General features: G+C 21.1%; 1 protein-coding gene across 1 annotated transcript; it reads left to right on the top strand.

Annotated features, from left to right (window-relative positions):
- The first annotated feature begins 1,858 nt into the window (after positions 1-1,858).
- Positions 1,859-21,254, top strand: Nt5b (5' nucleotidase B). The gene is made up of 9 exons (XM_011497376.1): positions 1,859-2,029; positions 3,963-4,140; positions 5,406-5,693; positions 7,286-7,709; positions 11,277-11,433; positions 12,600-12,840; positions 16,170-16,407; positions 18,561-18,743; positions 20,897-21,254. Exons 1-9 carry the CDS (start codon positions 1,975-1,977, stop codon positions 21,023-21,025), a joined length of 1,893 nt encoding a protein of 630 aa, XP_011495678.1. The 5' UTR covers positions 1,859-1,974; the 3' UTR covers positions 21,026-21,254.
- Positions 21,255-22,240: the final 986 nt, after the last annotated feature.

Here is a 22,240-nt window from a genome sequence, read left to right as displayed (position 1 = left end):
GTAGAAATTCACTTCATTATCTTTTATAAGATAATATATAATATTGTGATATTTATAAATATTTACAAATTAAAAATAAAAAGTTCGAAGATTTAACTTTGTAGTTTTAATTTCAATTAAAATTTTTTTATTAAACTTAATTTATGTAATAAAAACAAACCAATGTATATTTATTAATATAAATAATGGCTATTATTTTATGTAAGCTATGTACATACTATATCAATTATTTAAATAGGTATGAAAGTTATTAAATAAATCAATTTGTATCATTTGGTATTCTTTAATAATTTATAAATGAAAAATTTATGTATTATGAATTATATAATTTGTTTTATAAAAAAAAATTATGTAAAAATGTGTAAATTCATATTTATTATATAAATAATTAGAATATATTTTTGCTAACTATATAAATTTTTATAAAAATTGATAATCCAGTTATGTAAGTATAAATAAATAACTAGTATGTAATTATATTTATTCAATGTATTAAAAATTATATACATGAATAAATTTTTTTTATAATATATTGAAAATGTAATAATAATATAATAAAACATAATTGCTGTAATTATTTTTTATTTCCATGTAAATAAATAAAATAATTATAATATTACTATAATAAATATAATAGTATTTAATACATGTTTATAAAAATTCTACTTTCTATTAAAATCTCAAGAATCACTTACGATAAATTTAATATAAATACGATTTGTATTATAAAATATTATAAAATTAAAATTAAGTAGAAATTGTAAATTTAATAGTAATTAATACTTATTTGATTTTTCTGATTGTTCTGTCTGTTTAATAAGTATAGAAAAATAATCGAGGATTGTACCATATTTAGTTATTATAGATATGAAATACGACTATATTAAAAAAAAAAAACAAGCTTAATGTATTCATATTTATTCATATCACATAATAGTATAATTAAAAATTGTAAAATAAGTATAAATTTTTACTAATTAAATTTTTTTTAAATTAGTAGTTAACTTGTCACTAATTTAGTTCATTTAAAATTAAAATTTGTATGATGATAAAAATTAAAGCTTTAATCTATGGTTATGATATGATGATAATATTAATAAACTAAATTTCCAGTAATTCGTGAATATCGTTATGTATTTGGAATTTTTTTATTGTGTAGCAAACACGAATGCTGACGCAAAGCATTTAAAAACGCCTTCATTATTTGCATAATAGGTTATGAAAGGTTTGCGTATAATATAAATATTAATCTCAGATTGTGGTAATAAGTTGTGTATTTCCATTCAATTTACTGATAAAATGTGATATAAATAAGCCTATAGATTATGTATTACTGTATAAACCAACCTGCTAGAATGATCATTAATACAAAAATAATTATTCATACCGAATTTCTATGTATTGAAATATATTGTAATAATCATTTTAACAAATACTTTTAATAATATATAATTTTAAAAACATTAAAATTCCAACTAATCATTTCCATTTTTATAATTAAGTAATTGGGAATGGCGATTTGCTAAATTATATAAGTATTTGTTAATAAGTTTAGTTTAATAAGAATTTCCATTTATATTGAAATACATATTTTATAAATTTCATGTTTTTTATATTTCAATAATTTATGTAGATAATTATCAATTAATAACATTTACGATTTAAAGATGTCTAGGAAAATAATTATCTATTTGATTTAAAAAATTTTGCCGTAAAGTTAACTAATACTTTATCTTAATCTATGATACCAAAAATAACTGATAATGTTTTACATTATTTCTCTTATCTTAATGTTGTTTCATAAGTATTCTTCCATTTCAGCCTTAGCTAAACATTCAAGATTGTATATACTTATTCAATACATATTATGTGTTTAGTCTTGTCTTTTGCAAAAGTTTGGTGTAATTTCAACAAAAATTTTAAGTTTTCTATATACTTTACTCTATAAATATTATTAATAATTATCGTTTTGAAATGAATAGTAAACATGAAATAACGAAGATAAACCTTTCTACTTCGCAGAATATCGGTAATTATTAAAATTATAGAAAATTTTATTTCTTAATATTATTATGTAAGTAATACTTCCTAATATAAACGTAGTTTTCTTAAATAACCATTTATAAATGTTGCAAAATTATGCTAATGATTGTGTGAATTGAAAGCTTCGTACTGCTATATTGAAAAATAATAAAATTATTGATCGAATTCTATTAAGAAATAACGCTATTGAGAGCAAATAATTAAATTAAATGACAATTTAAAATAATTGATATTTCCCAAAGTTATAATTTACAAAAAATGTATAAAAAATAAATAAAATTAAATTAATTTTATACATTGTACAAAATGTGTACCGTAAATGTATATTTAAAAAGTTAAATGTATTTAAAATTCTACTAAAATTTTTGTATCTGTATTTCATAAATAGTAATATATCTATTTTTATCGATATTGATTAATAATTACCAATTATTTATAGCAATATTTTATTATCTTAATTTTATTGTCTAATAGAAAAAATTTAAACTATATATACTTGATTATTCGTTTTTATTATAGGCTTAACATCGTACGATTTGTACGAAATACATAATTTGTAATTAATTTTTATACGCCAAACTATACATAATATATTTCAAATATTGAATTTATTAACCTATATATCTATTCTATTACCTATTTATAAAACATTTATATAGATAAATTTTTTAATCACACTCGAGTAAGAAAAAAAGTTATTAATAATAGATTGGAAGATGATTAGAAGAGAACGGTGATCTATGCGTCTAACATCAAAATCGCATTACAATTATAAGTACAAATCATAAATTGTTTATTTCAACAAATCTAAATTAATTATAAAGAAACGAAGAAATATTCTGTAATATCTATTTTCTTCAGCAATCTCATTTGACTAGATTAGATAGTTATAAAAAGTCAAGAAAATTGTACTTAAAGTCTTTTGTGTACTTGATTGCATATTTCTTTTTACTTTTCTTGAGTAGTAGGTATTAATTATTCATATAGGTTATAAATTATTGATAGCAAAATAATATTCACATTCAATCACTCACTCATTTATATTTATCGTTTTCATAAATAATTCATGTACATAGATGTTCTTATATTTAATCTCAGGTAATTGATCTAACAAGCCAAAAACAGCATCCTTTATCACGATTCCAACGTTTTTTCGAATTTTATGTATGTCTATATCTTTGATCAACAAATGATTAACGTACTGATCCATCAGTATAAAATATTTTTCTAAATTCATTTATATATAGCACTTAATTTTTATTCATTTAAATTACTGAATTCATTAATTTCATTAAATTTTGTACTTTTTGTTTATATGTACAAGAGTCTCATATTTCCATATGCTTTATCAATAAGTTTGTATTCGTGCAACAGCAAGGAACAAATCGTTCTGAAATAATGTTTATAATTTTTTGTTTAAAAATGTCATGCTAATTAAGTATTTTTAGAAAATGACAGTCACAAAATATAAATATACAAACGTGTATTTTTATTTATTATTAAAAGTAAAATTCGATATTATATGTAACAAAAAATTGTGTTTAGAATGTAAATACACACTATTTTGTACAAACTAAAAAAAATTTTTAACTAATATCATCTAGTATATCATTATATTATAATATATTATTATAATATAATATATTCACACTCTTGCTTTTCATAAAATAAATTTTATAACATGTGCATTCAATTTTCTAAATGAGATCTGCCTGTTTTATTCGACGATTACTTTTTAATTGCGAATAATTAAATACTGAAATATAATAATATAGATCAAATATTCATAAAAATGATCGACTATTGTTAGTTCATCTTTTCAACGAATATTTAAAGATATTTATTTTAACATTGTGTATGCAAGTAAGTTATTTAATGTACATTTTCTTGTAAAAATAATACAAATTACTTATTTACAGTGAATACTCGTGTACATTTTCATGAAGAGGTGGAATCATTAAATAAAAAAATTATTAATAACATGTTAAATGAAAAGTATAGTGGTTTGAGAAGAAATGACCGCAGTGAACAAGATTTAGACAGCTTCAATGAAGGAAATCAAGGATTACGCTCTGATAAACGAGAACTTAGTCACAGGTATTATTCAATAAAAACATTAAAATGATAATTAGTTTCATAATTTATTATTCATATGAATTAATAATTTATGATTGCTTAAATAATTTGTTTGATAAATTATTAAATGCTGAGATTATATATTTCAAAAGAGAGGAAGAATCTATAAATTAATGAAAATAATTTAGAGAATTGTCCTTTTTAGTTATATGACCATATTTCCAATGTATTGTTTACAGGTTTAAAAAAATAATGTAATTTTTTATAAAAATATGTAATAGATTTTAAATGCAATTTGTTTAAATCGATTGATCATTTAAATATTTTATAACTAATATATAATAAAAAATTAGACTACAACTACACATAATTTATTATTTAAGAAACATGAAATACATACAGCAATAGTGTAGATTTCGGTAAACAAAATTAGTTCGTAATTGTAAACAGGATTTTTACTATGATAATATATATTCAAATTAATATTACACAATTATTTTGAAGTTATAATTGTTTCCCATTTCCGCTCAACGATTTTATTCCAAATGACTGTTACAACTAATTACTATTACATATAATAAAAAAATTAGAAATTTCGGCACTGACTGATAATCATTAATCAAACTGTAAAAGATTTTACATGTGAAATTTTTAAAACAATAGAATACTATTTACCATTAATATGTTATATAATGCATATTAATCTTTATTAGAAATATAAGTCTTTATCTTAGAAATAGTTCATTTTTAAAGTTTTATCTTTGAAAAATGTATACCTGATGTAATTTTTCTAGTTGGATTTATATTATGCAAATAATTACTACCCTTACAGATTTTTGGTTTATTAAGTAATTAAAATTTTTACCACTTTTTTAAATCTTTTTTGTAGAAAATCCTTACAATTTCATATATTCTTTTATACGATTTATTATTTTTCTGACGGATATATGAATTTAGAATATAGTTTCTATTATGAGTTAAAAATATTTACTTTTATTTGGTACTTTGTGATGCTCATAAGTACTACTTGGAAAATCACTATTTTCCTTCAATTTTGAAGTTATTTCAATAAAAAATAAAATTTTGACTTAATATGATTAAATATTCTTTATTTAATTTCTTATTTAAAAAAGTATGTTAATATAAATTACTTAACTATTAATATTTACTTATTTATATTATATTGATGATTAATTTTATCCTAATAATTAATATCATAATTATATATAAATACTTTTTACAGCCCTTTTTTAAAATTTCATACTTATTATACTATAATTTTACAGAATATTTGTTAATCGAAGTTTGCACCTTGAAAATATAAAATTTTATGGTTTTGACATGGATTATACTTTAGCTGAGTATAAATCTCCCGAATATGAACAACTTGGTTTTAATTTACTGAAAGATCGCTTAGTATCTCTTGGATATCCAAAAGAAATTAATGGTTTTGAATACGATCCCAGTTTTCCAGTCAGAGGATTGTGGTTTGATACTTTATATGGCAATCTGTTAAAAGTAGATGCCTATGGTAACATATTAGTATGTGTACATGGATTCGAATTTCTGAAACAGTGAGTAATTATCTTTATAATGCTATTGATATCTGAATAGATTCCTAAAAAGAAAATTAAAGACATAATAAAAAATATTATTAAATATAAATGATGTATTTTGAATAATGAAAAAGCGACAGAGCATATTTTTTATATTTCATTATTTTTCATTATGAAATGAAAAGTTCTAAAAATTTTGGTAGTAAAAAATTTCTAATAACAAATACTGCTATTTAATATTAATTTTATTTATCGAAAGGATCTATCTCTACTCCTTTTAATTTTTATGTATGAACCTTAATGTAATTAATTAGATGTATTAAAAAAGTAGTATTATGTAGTAATTTAAATAAAGTATTAGATAATTTTAGTATTATTCAAATATAAATAATTAAATACAATAGACGATTTATTAGCAAATAAAATACAAAGTTTTATATAATGATCTTTTGTTCATACTTATATAAATTAACTAGGATGTTCAAAACTATAAATATGTTTGGTCAATTGCAATTTATATCAATTTACAACTAATGTTAAATATTTTATTTCATTTATATTTGATTTTTCCTAAAAAGTTAAAAAATGCTTTTATTATATAAGAAAGTCTTACATTACTTATCCTATATTTCATTTATCATTATTTGTCGAAGTGAAACTAATTGTTGATCTGTGCTTCATCATTATCATTATGCCTATTTGTAATTATAAACAATTATAAATATTTTTGTAATTGTAATTTGTTATAAATCTTCATATTTTTTTATTTAAAATATATTTTTATTTAATATTAAATCAACAACAAATTGTCCATCTTTTTATAAATTCCATAGATAAGAAAACACTTTTAATCATTTCTTCATATCTACTTTTCCAAGTTGTGTCTAAAACTTCCTGATTCTACTTTATGGCTGACTATTGAAATTCAGTATTTATTAATAATAACTTTTTTTTTTTTTTTTGTATCTTATTGTAAATCTTTGTGTGATTTGCATATCTTATACAATTAAGTAGCTAATTTTTTAATTAGTGTAATAATTTGTATTAAATAAGTCATTTCTTTTTTCTGATACAATCTTTTGAAGATACAGTAAGTAGAGATTATAAGTTACTATTTTCTATGCTAACTTATTAATAATTTGACTGTTATAATGTATGCTTTATAATTGAAAAATTAATACATTTTGGGTTTGAAAATAATTTATTATTTATATTCTTCTAAGTTAATACTCACCTGACTTCGTGTACTTATTATACTTATTTGTATTTTACTTTTTTTCAAAGTTTTTCCACTTTTTATAACTTCTTACATTAAAAATATATTACTTTATCCGTGTATTTTCGTTCTCCCTTATTCTTTCTATCCTACTTTGTTTCTCTCTATTCATATAAATTTAGGTTTTAAAAAAACAGAGAAATAAAGTATATTTTATAAAAGTAGCATTTATTTTTAAATTGGAACAACAGAAGTAAAAGTTAAAAGAAAATATTGTGTATATTACATTAATGGATTTCAATTTAATCTAAAAATTTAAAATTGAAATGTGATATACAAATGCCTTTGGGATATTATATATTATATATAAGTATATATGTGCATATTTTTTCAGTTCTCAAGTGTACGAGTTATATCCAAATAAATTTTTGCAATTAGATGAGTCTCGAGTTTACGTTCTCAATACTTTATTTAATTTACCAGAAACTTATTTGTTAGCATGTTTAATAGACTTTTTTACCAACTCAAGACAATATACACGCGAAAAAAATGGCGTTAAAGAAGGCGAATTAACTATGAGCTTTAAAAGTATTTTTCAAGATGTAAGAAATGCAGTTGATTGGATTCATATGCATGGTGATTTAAAGACGAAAACAATAGAAAATCTTGATCATTTTATAAAAAGAGATGAGAGGCTACCAATGTTTTTGAGCAGGATACAAGCAAGTGGAGCAAAAGTATTTTTATTAACAAATAGTGACTATGTTTTCACAGACAAAATTATGACTTACCTTTTTGATTTTCCACAAACTTCTAAGGTAAATTTTTGACATTTTTATAATCTATACTATATTCCGCACTAAATTTATACATTATATTAGAAATTAACAATCTTTGTTTTTGACCTATTTGAATAAAAATTATATATTGATCTTACCTCTTTAGAAATCTTATTTTAATTAAAAGATTTTTATAGGTATAAAATACTTAAATTTATAAAATGAAAAGTTAAACAAAAGAAAATATATATTAACATTAATGTAAATAAATCCCAAGTAAACTGTTAAATTTTTTTCGTGGTTTATTTAATAAAAAATTATGAATATGGCAAATTTATCTCAGTATAATACATTTTTTAAAATAAAATATAATTCACAGAATTTATTAACAACTTGCATAAAAGAAATTGTATGTCAGTATATAGCATTTTTATATAACTATGCATATATATTATATATAAACTAAATATATTATGTTTAATTTATATAAACTAACTATATATAAAATGCATATTCTAATGATTAAATATTTTATTATAGAATACATAACTAATGCTTACAAAATAAACGGCAGACACTATCGTTAACAAAAAATTTATTTTAGTAAGATAATATAAATCTTTCTTTCCATACTATATTTAAATAATGTTAATCTTAAGCACAAGTAATAAAATAACGTCAACCAATATCGATAGAAAATTTTTAAATGTTTTCAACAAAAAATAATAACAATTTATTAAATATTAAAATCTGACTATAAATGAATACAAATATGTGGACTAAAAATAATATTTATTAAATAACTGTTAGTAATATAATATAAAATATAATATACAATTATAATGTAAAATAATAGTATAATATACTATAATAATAAAATAATAATTAATATTTCTTGTTAATTATTTAACGCAACAAATAATATATATTGCATAAACAGTATACAAAATAATTATTGTTGGTTTATTTTTGGTAATAATAATAATAATAATAAAGCAATAAAATATAACAATGTAAATTCATATCAAGAAAATCATATCAACTTGCATATAAACTCATATTAACAAAAAATATTGGTAACTGGTATTAGAAAGATTTATAAAAAAAAAATAGTTTTGATACTTTATGAATAAATTGAAAAATATATTACGAAGTAATATATTGAAGAAAATGTGAAAGAGTAAATTGGAAAAAATATAGACACTCAGAAATTATAGATTTTAAATTTGATAAATTCAAAATTTTAATCATACTAAACTAATAATGTCAATAATACTCACATTTTAAGGTACGATAAATTAAATTTAGAAATGTAACTGATGGATATAATTAAACATACATCTTCGTTGTTAAGAATACTACAATAATACTATAAAAATATATAACAAAAATAATAACAAAATTAAAACCTATCTTTGATAGTAACAATGAGTTTATTCTGAAATTCTACTTTAAAATAAAATAACCTCTACAAGGCGCCTCGCTGTCAGAGAAAGATCTAAAAATCTCAAATAATAAATTAAAAATTTAATAATGGAAAAATTCGTTTTTCTATAAAAAATAAAACATTAAACAATGAAAACAATAAAGAAAGCACAAAGTCTCAAGCATGTAGAAGATATAATTCATGAATTTACTGATGCCAAATCCAAGTAATATTTAGTCCATTAATTATATTTCAAACTATAATATAAAGAAAAGATTGTATAAAGCAAATACATAACTTTTTCCATGATGATAAATCAAAGATGAAATATATAAATTTGTAAATCATGATATGCATAACAAGTACAAGATTTTTTATGGTGAAACTGAATATAAAATTGTAATATTTGCATTACAAATAAAAGTAAAAAAGAGATTTAAGTATTCAAACTCTGAATAAATTGAAAACTAAATTGATTAATACACATTAATTCGTTATTTAGTAATAAATAATCAATAATTAATTGCAATGATTAATTGCAATGATTAGTTTTAATTAAGCTTTTGATTTATAAAAGATTACAAATGATGATTATTAAATTTTATAACAGATAACTCGTCAAATATAAACTCTAGATGATGTATATGTATTATAAACGTAAATTTACTACATAAGTATCGATGATTATAAGTACGACTGTTCGAAATTGTAAGAATACTCCCAAGTCATTAGATATTTGTAAAACTAGCATTAAGAGTTCCGAAAAATGCAAACCTTTGGCTATCTAAAGAAAACAACTCAAACACATCTGGCGAGAACATGCTATCCAGTGTCTAGCGAAAACACGTGATAAACTAATTCGACGAGAACACGCCATAAACCATCTGGCGTAAACAAGTCATAAAGATAGTCGGATGACACATGCCAGATGCCTCACTCAAAACCACGCTATACCTAACGCTCACAATACTGATCGAACACAAGGCACAACAACGACCGAACACAACGATTTACATGCGACGCTACTAGGATGCATAGGGAAGAGCGCACTTATGGACGGGATTCGAGCAAGACCCGCTCTCATTGGAGCCTCTCTGCAGAACTCAAAACACAAGCAATTCAAGCTAACACCATGTGCCATTATACAAGGAAGCGTGGGGGTTTACTGCCTTGTTCTTCTGCGTGCATTATTCCATCATCACGTGCATTACATATAGAGGACCAGAAAGACTATCAACTTCTTCCTGTACGTGCAACGCACGTTACCGTCCTGTGGCAATAGTAATACAAACTCAAGAATCGAAAGCATTCAAACATCAACTAAATATCATTATAATACAACTAATGATTATCGCAATTATCTACAACAAATAATGAAGCTATTTTTTATTGAATACATGCACTATCTTGTCCACTAGCCTGCAATCTTCATATCACTATCTGAGAGTTCACATCTAATTTTAGATATTTGGCCCTCCTCGCCCGGTATTCTATTTTTAGACGACTATATGAATTTAATCAGAACGTGTAATATTAACGTAAAGTGACTATTATTTTTCACATCAGGCATAATGTCCATAAGTTATGTACCGTATGCAAGTTTTCTTTTCAACATAAATGTCACGTAGTTTTTAGGGAAAAAAAATCAATATTAAGAATTATAAAATTCCTCTTTTTATTTTTTGAATGTCAAAATAATAAATTTTTAAAAATTTGTAAATATTACATTTTTCTAGATCTTATTTTGAGATACGGAAACTTATACTGTAAAATAAATGCAAGATATATCTAAAGATATAAAATTTATATATATATTTATAATACAATATATTAATGAAAACAGTTTCTGGAATGAAATACATACCATATTACGTTATTTCATAAAATCTTTTTTTCTTTCTAATTTAAATTACAGGATATTCAATGTATTATTTTCCATGTATCATTTAATATATAAAGAAACCATACTTATAATTACGTTTACATTTTCTTTGTGGAGTCATATAAAAATAGCTTATTTGATATAACATATATTATATTTAATTCAGTAAATCTAATTTTTATGCTATACAGGCAGGAAGTGATAAATTCATTTTAATATATCCAAAAAATATAATATTTTCTAAATAAATAGCATTTGATTTATATAATATAATTTCTAATTATATTCATTTTTTCAGGCTGAGAAACAACATCGAAATTGGAAAAGTTATTTTGATACTATTGTTGTAGATGCTAATAAACCGCTTTTTTTTGGAGAAGGTACTATTTTGAGACAAGTAGATACTAAAACTGGAGCTTTGAAATTAGGAACTCATAAAGGACCATTGCACACAGGTAAATTAACAATAAATGACTAAAATTGAAACGAATATTGTTATTGAAATAAGTAAAATTTGTTTTCTATAATGATAAATATTAAATCCATATTAATCATAATATATAAATAGAAATTGGTAAATGTATTTGATACGATACAATATTGAGATATTAATAAAATTTAGATTTTTTTCAATTGAAGGATTCTTTATACAAAATGAGTTCAAAATACTTTAAGGACATTATCAATTGGATTTAAATTATAATAAATATAGCTATTGAAACTTGGAAGACAGTTCTCAAAAATAATTTAAATTAGTGTATAAGTAAATTAAAATAAAAGCAAATACAAAAAGTTTAAACTTTAAAATATCTAATATTTTAGCATACATAGAAAATATAAACACAAATATTTTATATAGAAATAGAGGATAACGTCAAAAACGATATTAAGCTAAAAACTATCGATATATATATATATAATACATTAACTTAAATACATCTGAAATCGATAAGGGTCTGCAACAGAAATCTCCATTTTAACGTTATATTGTTTGCGTTAAAAATATCTGTCTACAATAGGTATTAACAAGAGGCTAATTAATCTCTACACAATGAAACGACTGAAAACTTAAATTTTAATGTTGCGGATGAAAAAAAAATTGTTTTTAATTTTGTATAGCTTAAAATCTTTAATATAATTGTATAATAAGAAATATATTTTTAAAGATAAAAATATAGTCTAAACTATAGTTTGAACCCGTATAATTGCATTCATTAAATGGAATGTGATAAAAAACTAATTAATCAAATTAAATCAGAATACTCAATAAATTTAACTTATTGAAATTATGCTATTCCCTTATTCTCTTTTTTCATAACGAATGAGGCATGTGGATCTTTAAATCAAATATATATCCCAATTTTCTAATAATGAGAAATATATTTATGTATATAAATTTTACATAAAGCAAATTAGTAAATATATTTTCGTCCGATTGATACAAATAAACATCGCAGAAGATAATTAGTTGCTATTTATTTATAACTTATATTTATCAATTAATAATTTAAATTAAATTTTATTGGTTATTTACTTATTGGTATTTATTATAATATATTGTAATACATATCTATGAATTTTTAATTTTTCATAATTGTCAAGGTTCTAATTATATCTGCAGATGAAGTCTATTCAGGAGGGTCTTGCGATGTGTTTACCGAAATGATAGGAGCCAAAGGTAAAGATGTTCTCTATATTGGAGATCATATTTTTGGAGATATATTAAAAAGTAAAAAAATTCGTGGTTGGAGGACTTTTTTGATTGTCCCTGAATTGGTGCAAGAATTACATGTCTGGACAGATAAATGTCAATTGTTTGCTGAACTTCAAAATTTAGATATTATGCTAGGGGCAATGTATAAGTAAGTCATTGATATGGTAAATTCTTACAAATTTTTATGATTTTAAATAATAAATTTTTAAATAAATTGATTTATTTAAAATTTTATTTTGGTAAATTATAGACGATGTTTTTAAATATAATTATATAAAAATTAATTACGTTTTTAATAATTTACCTAATAAGAAAAATATTCCAATTATTATTAAGATATATTTATCATATTAACATATTGGTTATCAGTATTATAAATGATTTATATTTTATAATTTTTATATTTTTATTAATATATTATAAAATTTTATAGAATTTTACAGATTGAATTACATAAAATAGATGTTTAAAAATGTTTAAATATTAATATTTTAAGTGAATAAACGACAGTAGATTTCACGTGCTTTGCATGATCAATCAGAAAATAAGTTTTAGACTAATGTTTAAAAATAATATATAGTCAAGAGTACTGCTGTTAATATGCATAGCTGTTATATTTCTTAGAATATATATATTTTTTTGAAAATAAGGATTTTGTTACTGTTTTTATATAATTTTGAATCTACCTGTATTTTATTATTTTATTTTATTTTTTAAATGCCTATAAGTAGCCCACGTATAAATTTACTAAACTCGGTATTATTTCAAGTTAATTTCTTATGGTACTATAATTTTTGTAAATTGTGATTTATTTATGGATAAATGTTTTAAGTACAACTTTTCCTCCTACCAACCTAACTGCAAATTTTTTTCATGTTGTGGAATTTTTAAACTCAATATGTTATATGTTAAGTGCCATTCATCCTTTCTTGATTAAGAATTATTACCTATCATATATTAATGTGATTAATAAGGAACTACACGCTCATTTTTTAGTAGTAACTGGATTTTTTGATGAATTATTTTAAAATATAAATATCACTTAATATATTTAATTTCAAACCTATCACTAAATATATGTGTTTACTTAGTAGATATTACTTAGTTTATTTACTAATCAACAGAAAAATGTTTAAATGAGTTCTATAGATTTTCGAGATATTTAAATTATTTTTGTCAATAATTTGGAGCAACATCGTTTTGCTTATGCGTGTTCATATAAAAAATTGATTTAATGAAATTTGATTATGTATTTCTAAAATTATGGAAATTTGTAGACCGACTGAAAATAAATGAATCATAAATCTCAGGAAGGATTCGAGAAATTTATTACAGTTTAAATAGAGTTATTTTCTTAAAGAACGTGTTTAGAAACTTACTTATTTGTTTTATAATATAAATAATAACGAAAATAACCCTTTCATCAGATTCTAATGGTAAAATAAAGTTGTACATATATATCCCTAAGTGCATCATTCAATGTGCAACGTGAATGCGTGCATTTGTACTTATGTATATACAAATACAAATTATAAATGTGTTTAGTATACATTTACTTATAAATATTTAGCATTATACATATATTTAAAAAAAAAAGAATGTTTAATGCTTAAATTTAATCTTAAGAACCTAATGCTTAATTGTAAATATAACTATTAAATTAAGTATATTAAATGATAACTAGATCATAGAAATTTATAAATGATAATATGAAAATACATAATCTAATAAATCACATATAAGTATAATTCGAAGAATGAGCACTTATTATGGAATTAACAACCAACACTAACGTTGTCTATTAGTGCAAATATCGTTCTACAATTATATCTAGATATTAAATAAGTAATTCATTTGATATATGTTCAGTTTATATTATTTCTTTTTTATATAAATTACTAAATGTTTTTTTGTTTCTAACCGTCTGTTTTTCATATTCTATATAATTCTTTCATCAATGTTAATTATTCATTGTGGCAATGCATAGAAAAATATATGAACATGATTACCAAAGCATCATGACAAACTGATTATGTAAAAAATGTCCCATATAACAATAAATCGATAGAAAATTTCATAAGATTATGTAATAAATGATAAAGTCAATACATACATTTACTGTAGTGTCAATATCAACACTCGCAAAATAAATTTTAAATTTTATAGTATTTTACATATTATTGATATCGGATGGTCATTATTATATAAAATATTAAATCGAAATAATTGAATAATATTTGTTGTTTAACTTTAATTAATTTATTAATGTCATAAAGAAGTAAATTTAGGAGGTAAATTTATTTATAATTGAAAGGCTAAATCTACAAATTAATTATATAACCAAATTTAAGAAACGTGACATTAGGTAAAAAGACTATTGATTATAATCTTCATATATATAAAGTAATATTATTTTCTATAAGTTATCGGTGATTAGTTTTAATCATATTATTTTTATAAGAATTTAAAATATATAACATTAATATAATTTTTTTATGTATATATTATAACAGTTAACAAATAATAATTAAATTATTTAAGGTATAATAAAATCAAATTGTTTATCTAAAATTGCAATAACTACTGTAGACTAGTTATACAAAATTATGTTAATTCTCTATATAATAAAAAAGATTCATTATACATACAATATACACATATTAAATTTGAAACATAGATATATAATATTTATTAAGTTAGCTAAATAACTATTGTATAATATTAAGAACATTAATTGTTTTAGTAACAAAAAATTGTGTATCCAATTATAAATCTTCTCAACGACAATAACTATCAATAAAAATTAAATAGAATTAAATTTTAATATTTTAAACTTCTAGTATAGAGTGCAATACAAATATAATATATATATATATATATATATATATATATATATATATATATATATATATTAAACATTACACAATATTTTTTAACACTATTATAATAATTATATTTAGATTAATATTCAATGAAATAACTGATTATTGCATTTGTATTATTATTAACAGAAGTATATTTTTTTAATAAAATAAATTTTCAACATTTAACATTAGAAGTTAAAACAAATTAAATTATTTTATATTTAATATTTTTTAAATATAATTAAGTATTATGTAAGAATCATAAATGATATAAGTTCTTATTGTAGAACTTGTATATTTGAATTTGAATTATAATTAATATTATGGTAGCCTATGTAAATAATTTCTTTATTAACAATGCAGAAAGTCTAAAGTGAAACTTCCCTCTCTCTCTCTCTCTCTCTCTGTCGGTATATATTATTAGTATTAATTTATTTTATTTTGAAATTGTACTTTTCTTACCATTATAATATATACAGCAATAACTTATTTAATATTATATATTAAAATTATGATTCTTTTTATTTTTTCTAAATATTATAGTAAAAAATATAAATGAATACAAATTTAGAAGTAACCTAATTAATATTTTATAAATATTTGTTTTCTATAGGAACTTAGATAGCAGCACAAAAGAAAAACCTGACATTTCCAAACTTCGAGCATCTATACGAGATGTAACGCATCGAATGGATTTAGCATATGGAATGATGGGTTCATTATTTCGCAGTGGCAGCAGACAAACATTTTTTAGTAGTCAAGTTGTGAGATATGCCGACTTATATGCAGCCACTTTTCTCAACTTAATGTATTATCCTTTCTCTTACATGTTTCGAGCACCTGCAATGCTAGTGAGTATTAAGGAATAATTTTGATTTTATAAAATGCGTTCTTTTATATTATTATTTTATTACTTTTAACTTTACATTATAATTATTTAATTTTTTTATTGTGGTTTCCGATACGTATCCTCCTGGCAGTAAAATAGGAAAACACTTATGTGACTAAATTGGTTGTGAATATGCACGAAGTACCGATATCTCTAACGACCGCGAAAACATTAACGTTTTCAATTAAATATTTGAAATCACCACTATTCAATATATAAAGAAGACTGAATGATAAAAGATGTCCAGAGTATTTGATAAAGGATGATCTAATTTTGCGTCAAGTAAGTTACGGGCATTTTAACAATAACTGAGTTCGATGATAAGCTTTTTTTGAATAAAAGTATTTCAATTTAATCTAAGGTCAGAATATAAATATAATATTGTGCATTTAGGTAGCCAAAAATACAAATAGAAATTCATAACCAGATAATTAATAATATTTTCACTTTTTATTTGAGTAGTAGAGATAAGTACTGTAAATTGAATGTATATATTCAGATGTAATATAATTCTACTAATATAAATATTATCGTTACTAAAAAAATTTATTAAATATATTATATCATCTGGTTCGTATTCGAAGTGATTAGAAGTATTGCATCGTTTATGTCTCCTGTAAAAATATAAAAATTTAATTTAATTATATTTCGAAATATTCGGTGAATTAGTCTTTTATCATATACATTAGATACAAATATTTGGTGAATATTAAAATAACTTAACATTTTTTAACATATTAAAAAAAATTGCCTAAACATATTTATTAAATCGAAAAATAGAACATCAAGATTAGTCAATTCGTGAATAAAATCGTTAATTATTTTATTTTTTAATTTTTAGTTTTTAACTATTTATACTTTATAATAATATATCCTTTTCTTTTATTTAGAATAATATTTAAAAAAACCACATATCCAGTGAATATTTGGTAAATGATTACCAGAGAATAAGTTAAAAAGCTATTGCTCTGCAATCCTAACTTTAAAATGGCAAATTTGATTAGTACTAGAAATATAGATTTTATTTAATCATCGTCAATATTTAAAATGTTAAATATTTAATACTTAAATAAAATCCTTCGTATTTAGTAGTTATTTAATTTCTGCTTATCTTATAAAGAAACATTCTCAATCCATTTTGGAATTTTAGAAATTATCTTTAATTTCTATAAAAGTAAGAGAGAGAGAGAGAAAAATCAATACAAAGTATTGTAAGTTTACAATACTTACAAAGATTTTGTAAAGAAAAACATATATTTTATGATAATTAACAATATCACTTAAGTTTAAATTAAAAATATTTTCATGTAGAATAAATTTGTATTTTTTCGAAATCCAAAAAATTGTATCAACTGTTGGTTTTATGTATAAAGTATCAATTAATTATATCTTATACATACTAAAATTTGCTTTTAAATATAGTTTACAATATATTTACACTCTTATAGTACTAAATAATAGTACTAGTAGTAACAAAATTGAAATATGTATGAGTAAAGAAGAATAAAGAATTGATAATTATCAATTATCGGATAAATAATGATATATATAATACCTTTTTAAAAAGAATCTGCGATTTCATTAATGGAAAACAACGCAACTCAATTATTACCATTAGAAATTTTTTATATAAATATGTACTTACTAAATCAATTGTAAAAATAAAACAGTAAAATTGATCTTGTTTTATTAAGATACGACACGGTTACTTTGAAAACATTTTGAAGTTTGGCTTCTTGTGCTTTTAGCGTACTGGTGTTTCACATCCTTATTTTTAAGAACTCTTCAATAATATATTAGAAATTATATTTACTTTAAATTAATAAAATAATTACAAAATATAAAACAAAATTTGAAAATATGGCGTTCTCATTATCACCATTGACTTTTTGTTTTAATTTCTGTTAGGCATAATTAAAAATGAATACATATAGTTGTAACACAAAGTAGGTATAGAGTTTTATTATTTACATATTTTATAAATTTATAAATATGGGTGAATACACTTTGAAAATTTGATAATAACCAAATTAAAATATACAAGATCTATATAACATTTAAAAATCTATACTTTTTATGATAATAATCATTTGATAATATATTTATTAAAAATAGATGCCTCATGAAAGCACTGTAGCCCATGAACAAAGATTCGTAATGGAAACTCCAGCAATTAGTCGGTCTAGAATGATGAAAATGACAAACATTCAAAAAAATATTGGTGTAAATGACAGTGATAACGATCTGGATTACAGTGACCACAAAAATATTAAAAACAAAAATGGAGAAAATAAAAAGGTTAGTTAGTTTTCTATAAAAATATTTCTAATATAGTGATTGATTGAACAGTATATTATAATAATAAGAATCAAGTTTTATATAAAAATAATTGTAACATAATTATTGTTTAGAATTTGATAATTTCTTTTAGCATTTTATTTATTTCATTGAATTTATACATTTAAATTTTCTAAAAATAAATAATTATATAAACTACAAATATAGTTAATATAGTTTCATATATCGAAAATAAATCATTAATATATTTAATACAAATATTTAATCGAAAACACATTACAGTAAATCATAGATTGTTACTATCTTTAAATTTGAAATCAATTCTCATATATGCATACATACAAGTACAGGTAAAAAAGGCAATATTTATTAGTTATAATATATTATATAATTCCTTTCATGAATTTTTGTTTGATAACTTCTTTATTATTAATATATTAATACTATATAAACATGGTTATCATTGCAATTATAAAGAATTCGATAACCAAAATTATTCTTGTAACAAATCTGTTCACAGTAGTATTCAGAACAAAGAATCAATAAAATATATAAAACTGTCGGCAATCAAATTTAGGAAATATACATTTTTCAAACAAATATATTATTTTATTTTATCAAGATTTTTTGTAAAAGTAATTAAAATAATACAAGACTTGAAAGATAAATTTAAATAAAATTATGTATGACATACTCAATAAAGATTTTATAAGTAAAAGACAATTTCATGTCTCTAAATATATAAAATAAAAGGAAAGTATAATTGAATTATTTATGTATAGAAGACTCTCTTATTCTTCACGAACTGAACTGTATAAGAAATCATAAAATAATATAAAATTTTATACTTTTCAAGCCTAAAGTATTAGAAACTTATTAAAATCTTTGCAGACTTTTATTTGCTTTTATATATTTTATAATTCGTAATTCATTTTATGAACGATGTTTTAAAATTCTTAATATCAACAGTGATTTATTGATTCAAGAAAAATATTTTCCGAAATCCAAGTATTCAATTACGAGTTAATAAAAACGCATTTGCGTTTGTAAAGGAATTTGTTCAGTGTATATTTTATTATGTTTGGTAGATCTACAAACGAAATAATCCTTTTTAATGATACGAAATGAAAAATAAAGATAGAATTAGGGATTAGCATTTCATCGTTTCTGTATAATGAATTTTAGAAGGAATTAATATTTTATATTATAATAAATAGACGTTTAATAAAAATATATTATTGACACGTTTCTTAAATATATATAAATTATTGACTTGTAATTTCATCTAGATGAGAATTAAACTTGTACGTTATATAATAAATTTTCGGTATAATTTCGTTTAAAGGTGGTAAGTGATTTGTTTATGATAATTAGTATATCATTTTTTATTGTCGTTTACTTTTTTAATTTAATTTTAATAATATATTCATACACTTGTAGATATTCTTCCTTTATAATAAATAATTTTAAGAATATTATCAATAGTAAGTATTCAATATTACTATTTTATTTAAAAATTAATAAATTATTCACTAAAATATTTGTGAAAGACAAATTACATTTTTTTATAATAATTATAATGGAATGAAACAATATTAACGGGGAATCCTATTTCATACAAATTATAGTCTTATAACCAATAAATTAATTAATGGAATTGGAATGAAAAAAATACAATAATTTAGAAATAGAATTGCTATTATTTTTATTTTTTATCGAAAGTTTTTATATAATTAGAGATTCATTATTAATGTTTGAAAAAACTAAAACTACAGAGTAATAAGTTATACTTTTAATAAACACTCCAACGATTGTGTATATGTTATTTTAAACTTAATGAAACAAAACTTTACCTTGTCAATATATAGTGGTAATTATACTATTAGAAATCCAATCTCAATTTTTCTAAATTATTCATATCGACTAATGTATATCGGTAATGATTATATTGATAAAATTTTTACACGAATAGACAAGAAATTTATATGAAAATAGGATATAATTTATTCGCAATTTATAATTCAAATTAGTTTGTTAATTTTACTTTTCTTCAAATATTTCATTCAAATATAAGTTTAGTATTTAAGAATCAATAACGTCACTTAAAATAATTAACAAAATGTAATATTTATAATAAGTCGCATTTTTTTCAGCAATTAACATTTGTAAAATCAGATTTTGAACAAATCCCACATGCTAGACCAGAAACTCCACGAAATGTGACACACACTCATGACGATGATTGCAGTGACGAAGATAGTGATTGTTTAAAAAATGCATAGTATTCAAACTACAGCAACGAAATCATGAAGATATATAGTTGGATATATAATCTAATATAATGAAATAATATTATGAGCAATTTATTTACACGGGAAATGTTTTGTATTATTTAATTATAATCGTTCAATTGTTTTATTTATTTTATCTTGTTTGAAACTGTGATTGATACCTTTCAATTTGGTATCTAAATATCTTATGTCTTTTATGTTTACAAATTTACAACTTATGAATATTGAATTATTTCATTTGACTCAATTTTTAATTAAAATTGTACATATTTTGATGTTTGATCAGTGTAATAAAAGGATGATTTTATGATATTTTTACAAGTTTTTATTTAATCATTTTAATTAATTATTGAATAGCTTATTTTTAAGCAGACAATTAAGATCTCTAAAGTAGATAATAATTTTAAACCAAAATATATATTATATATTTTATATATATACATATCTACAAAATTGTATAATGCATTACAAACATTATATTTGATACCATTATAGCATAATTTTATATATAATACGTGTTTTCATTCTGTTCGCATACTGTATTTATTCCATAGTTTGCGTTACTAATTTTATGAAGTGATTTAATTTATGGAGAATTCAATATTATTAATTAGAATGACATAATCTGTTTTAACTATGAATAAATTTATATTGATACATATTAATAAATTCACATGTTTTGAAAGATAAAAATTTTTATATTCGTACTTGCAAGATTAATTCTTTCCGACTTTGAATAGGCCGTAAGTTCTAATTTGAAAACCAATCATAATTATGTCGCATTATTAACATTTACCTTGGCTAACCCTATACATACTTCATTAGAACTTCAATAAAAAATTTACGTATTTATTACTTATTTAACATAAAAATGAACCATTTCATATTTGATATTATATTTACATTTGATTTTTGAGATCAACCACTTGTTTCAATTAAAAATGGATGAAAATTATATTACAATTATTTGATCAGTCATAAGTTATTATTTATAGAAACAAAAATTGTAAATATAATATTTTTAAAGTAAGTATATAAGATTGAAAAAATTGTTTTCGTTTGTGAAATTAATTTTTTGATATTTAGAAAAATTTCACATATTTTATATTTTTCTATTATATATTATTTTAGATTGTTTAAATTTTGTTTATTATTGTAAATGGTAAAAAATATGTTAGATAAAATATTCAAATACTAAGATAATAC

This window comes from Ceratosolen solmsi, unplaced genomic scaffold (genome assembly GCF_000503995.2).
Source record: "Ceratosolen solmsi marchali unplaced genomic scaffold, CerSol_1.0 scaffold10, whole genome shotgun sequence".
NCBI classification, from domain to species: Eukaryota; Metazoa; Arthropoda; class Insecta; order Hymenoptera; family Agaonidae; genus Ceratosolen; species Ceratosolen solmsi.
Note: the sequence above shows the minus strand (reverse complement) of the source record. Positions and strands in the feature narration are given on the sequence as shown.

Excerpts from the sequence above, each read along its gene's own strand:
- Nt5b (XM_011497376.1), top strand. The coding sequence starts at position 1,975 with ATGAATAGTAAACATGAAATAACGAAGATAAACCTTTCTACTTCGCAG. Across the intron at positions 11,434-12,599 it reads TAAAGGACCATTGCACACAG|ATGAAGTCTATTCAGGAGGG; the intron begins GTAAATTAACAA and ends TTATATCTGCAG. Across the intron at positions 18,744-20,896 it reads AAAATGGAGAAAATAAAAAG|CAATTAACATTTGTAAAATC; the intron begins GTTAGTTAGTTT and ends CATTTTTTTCAG.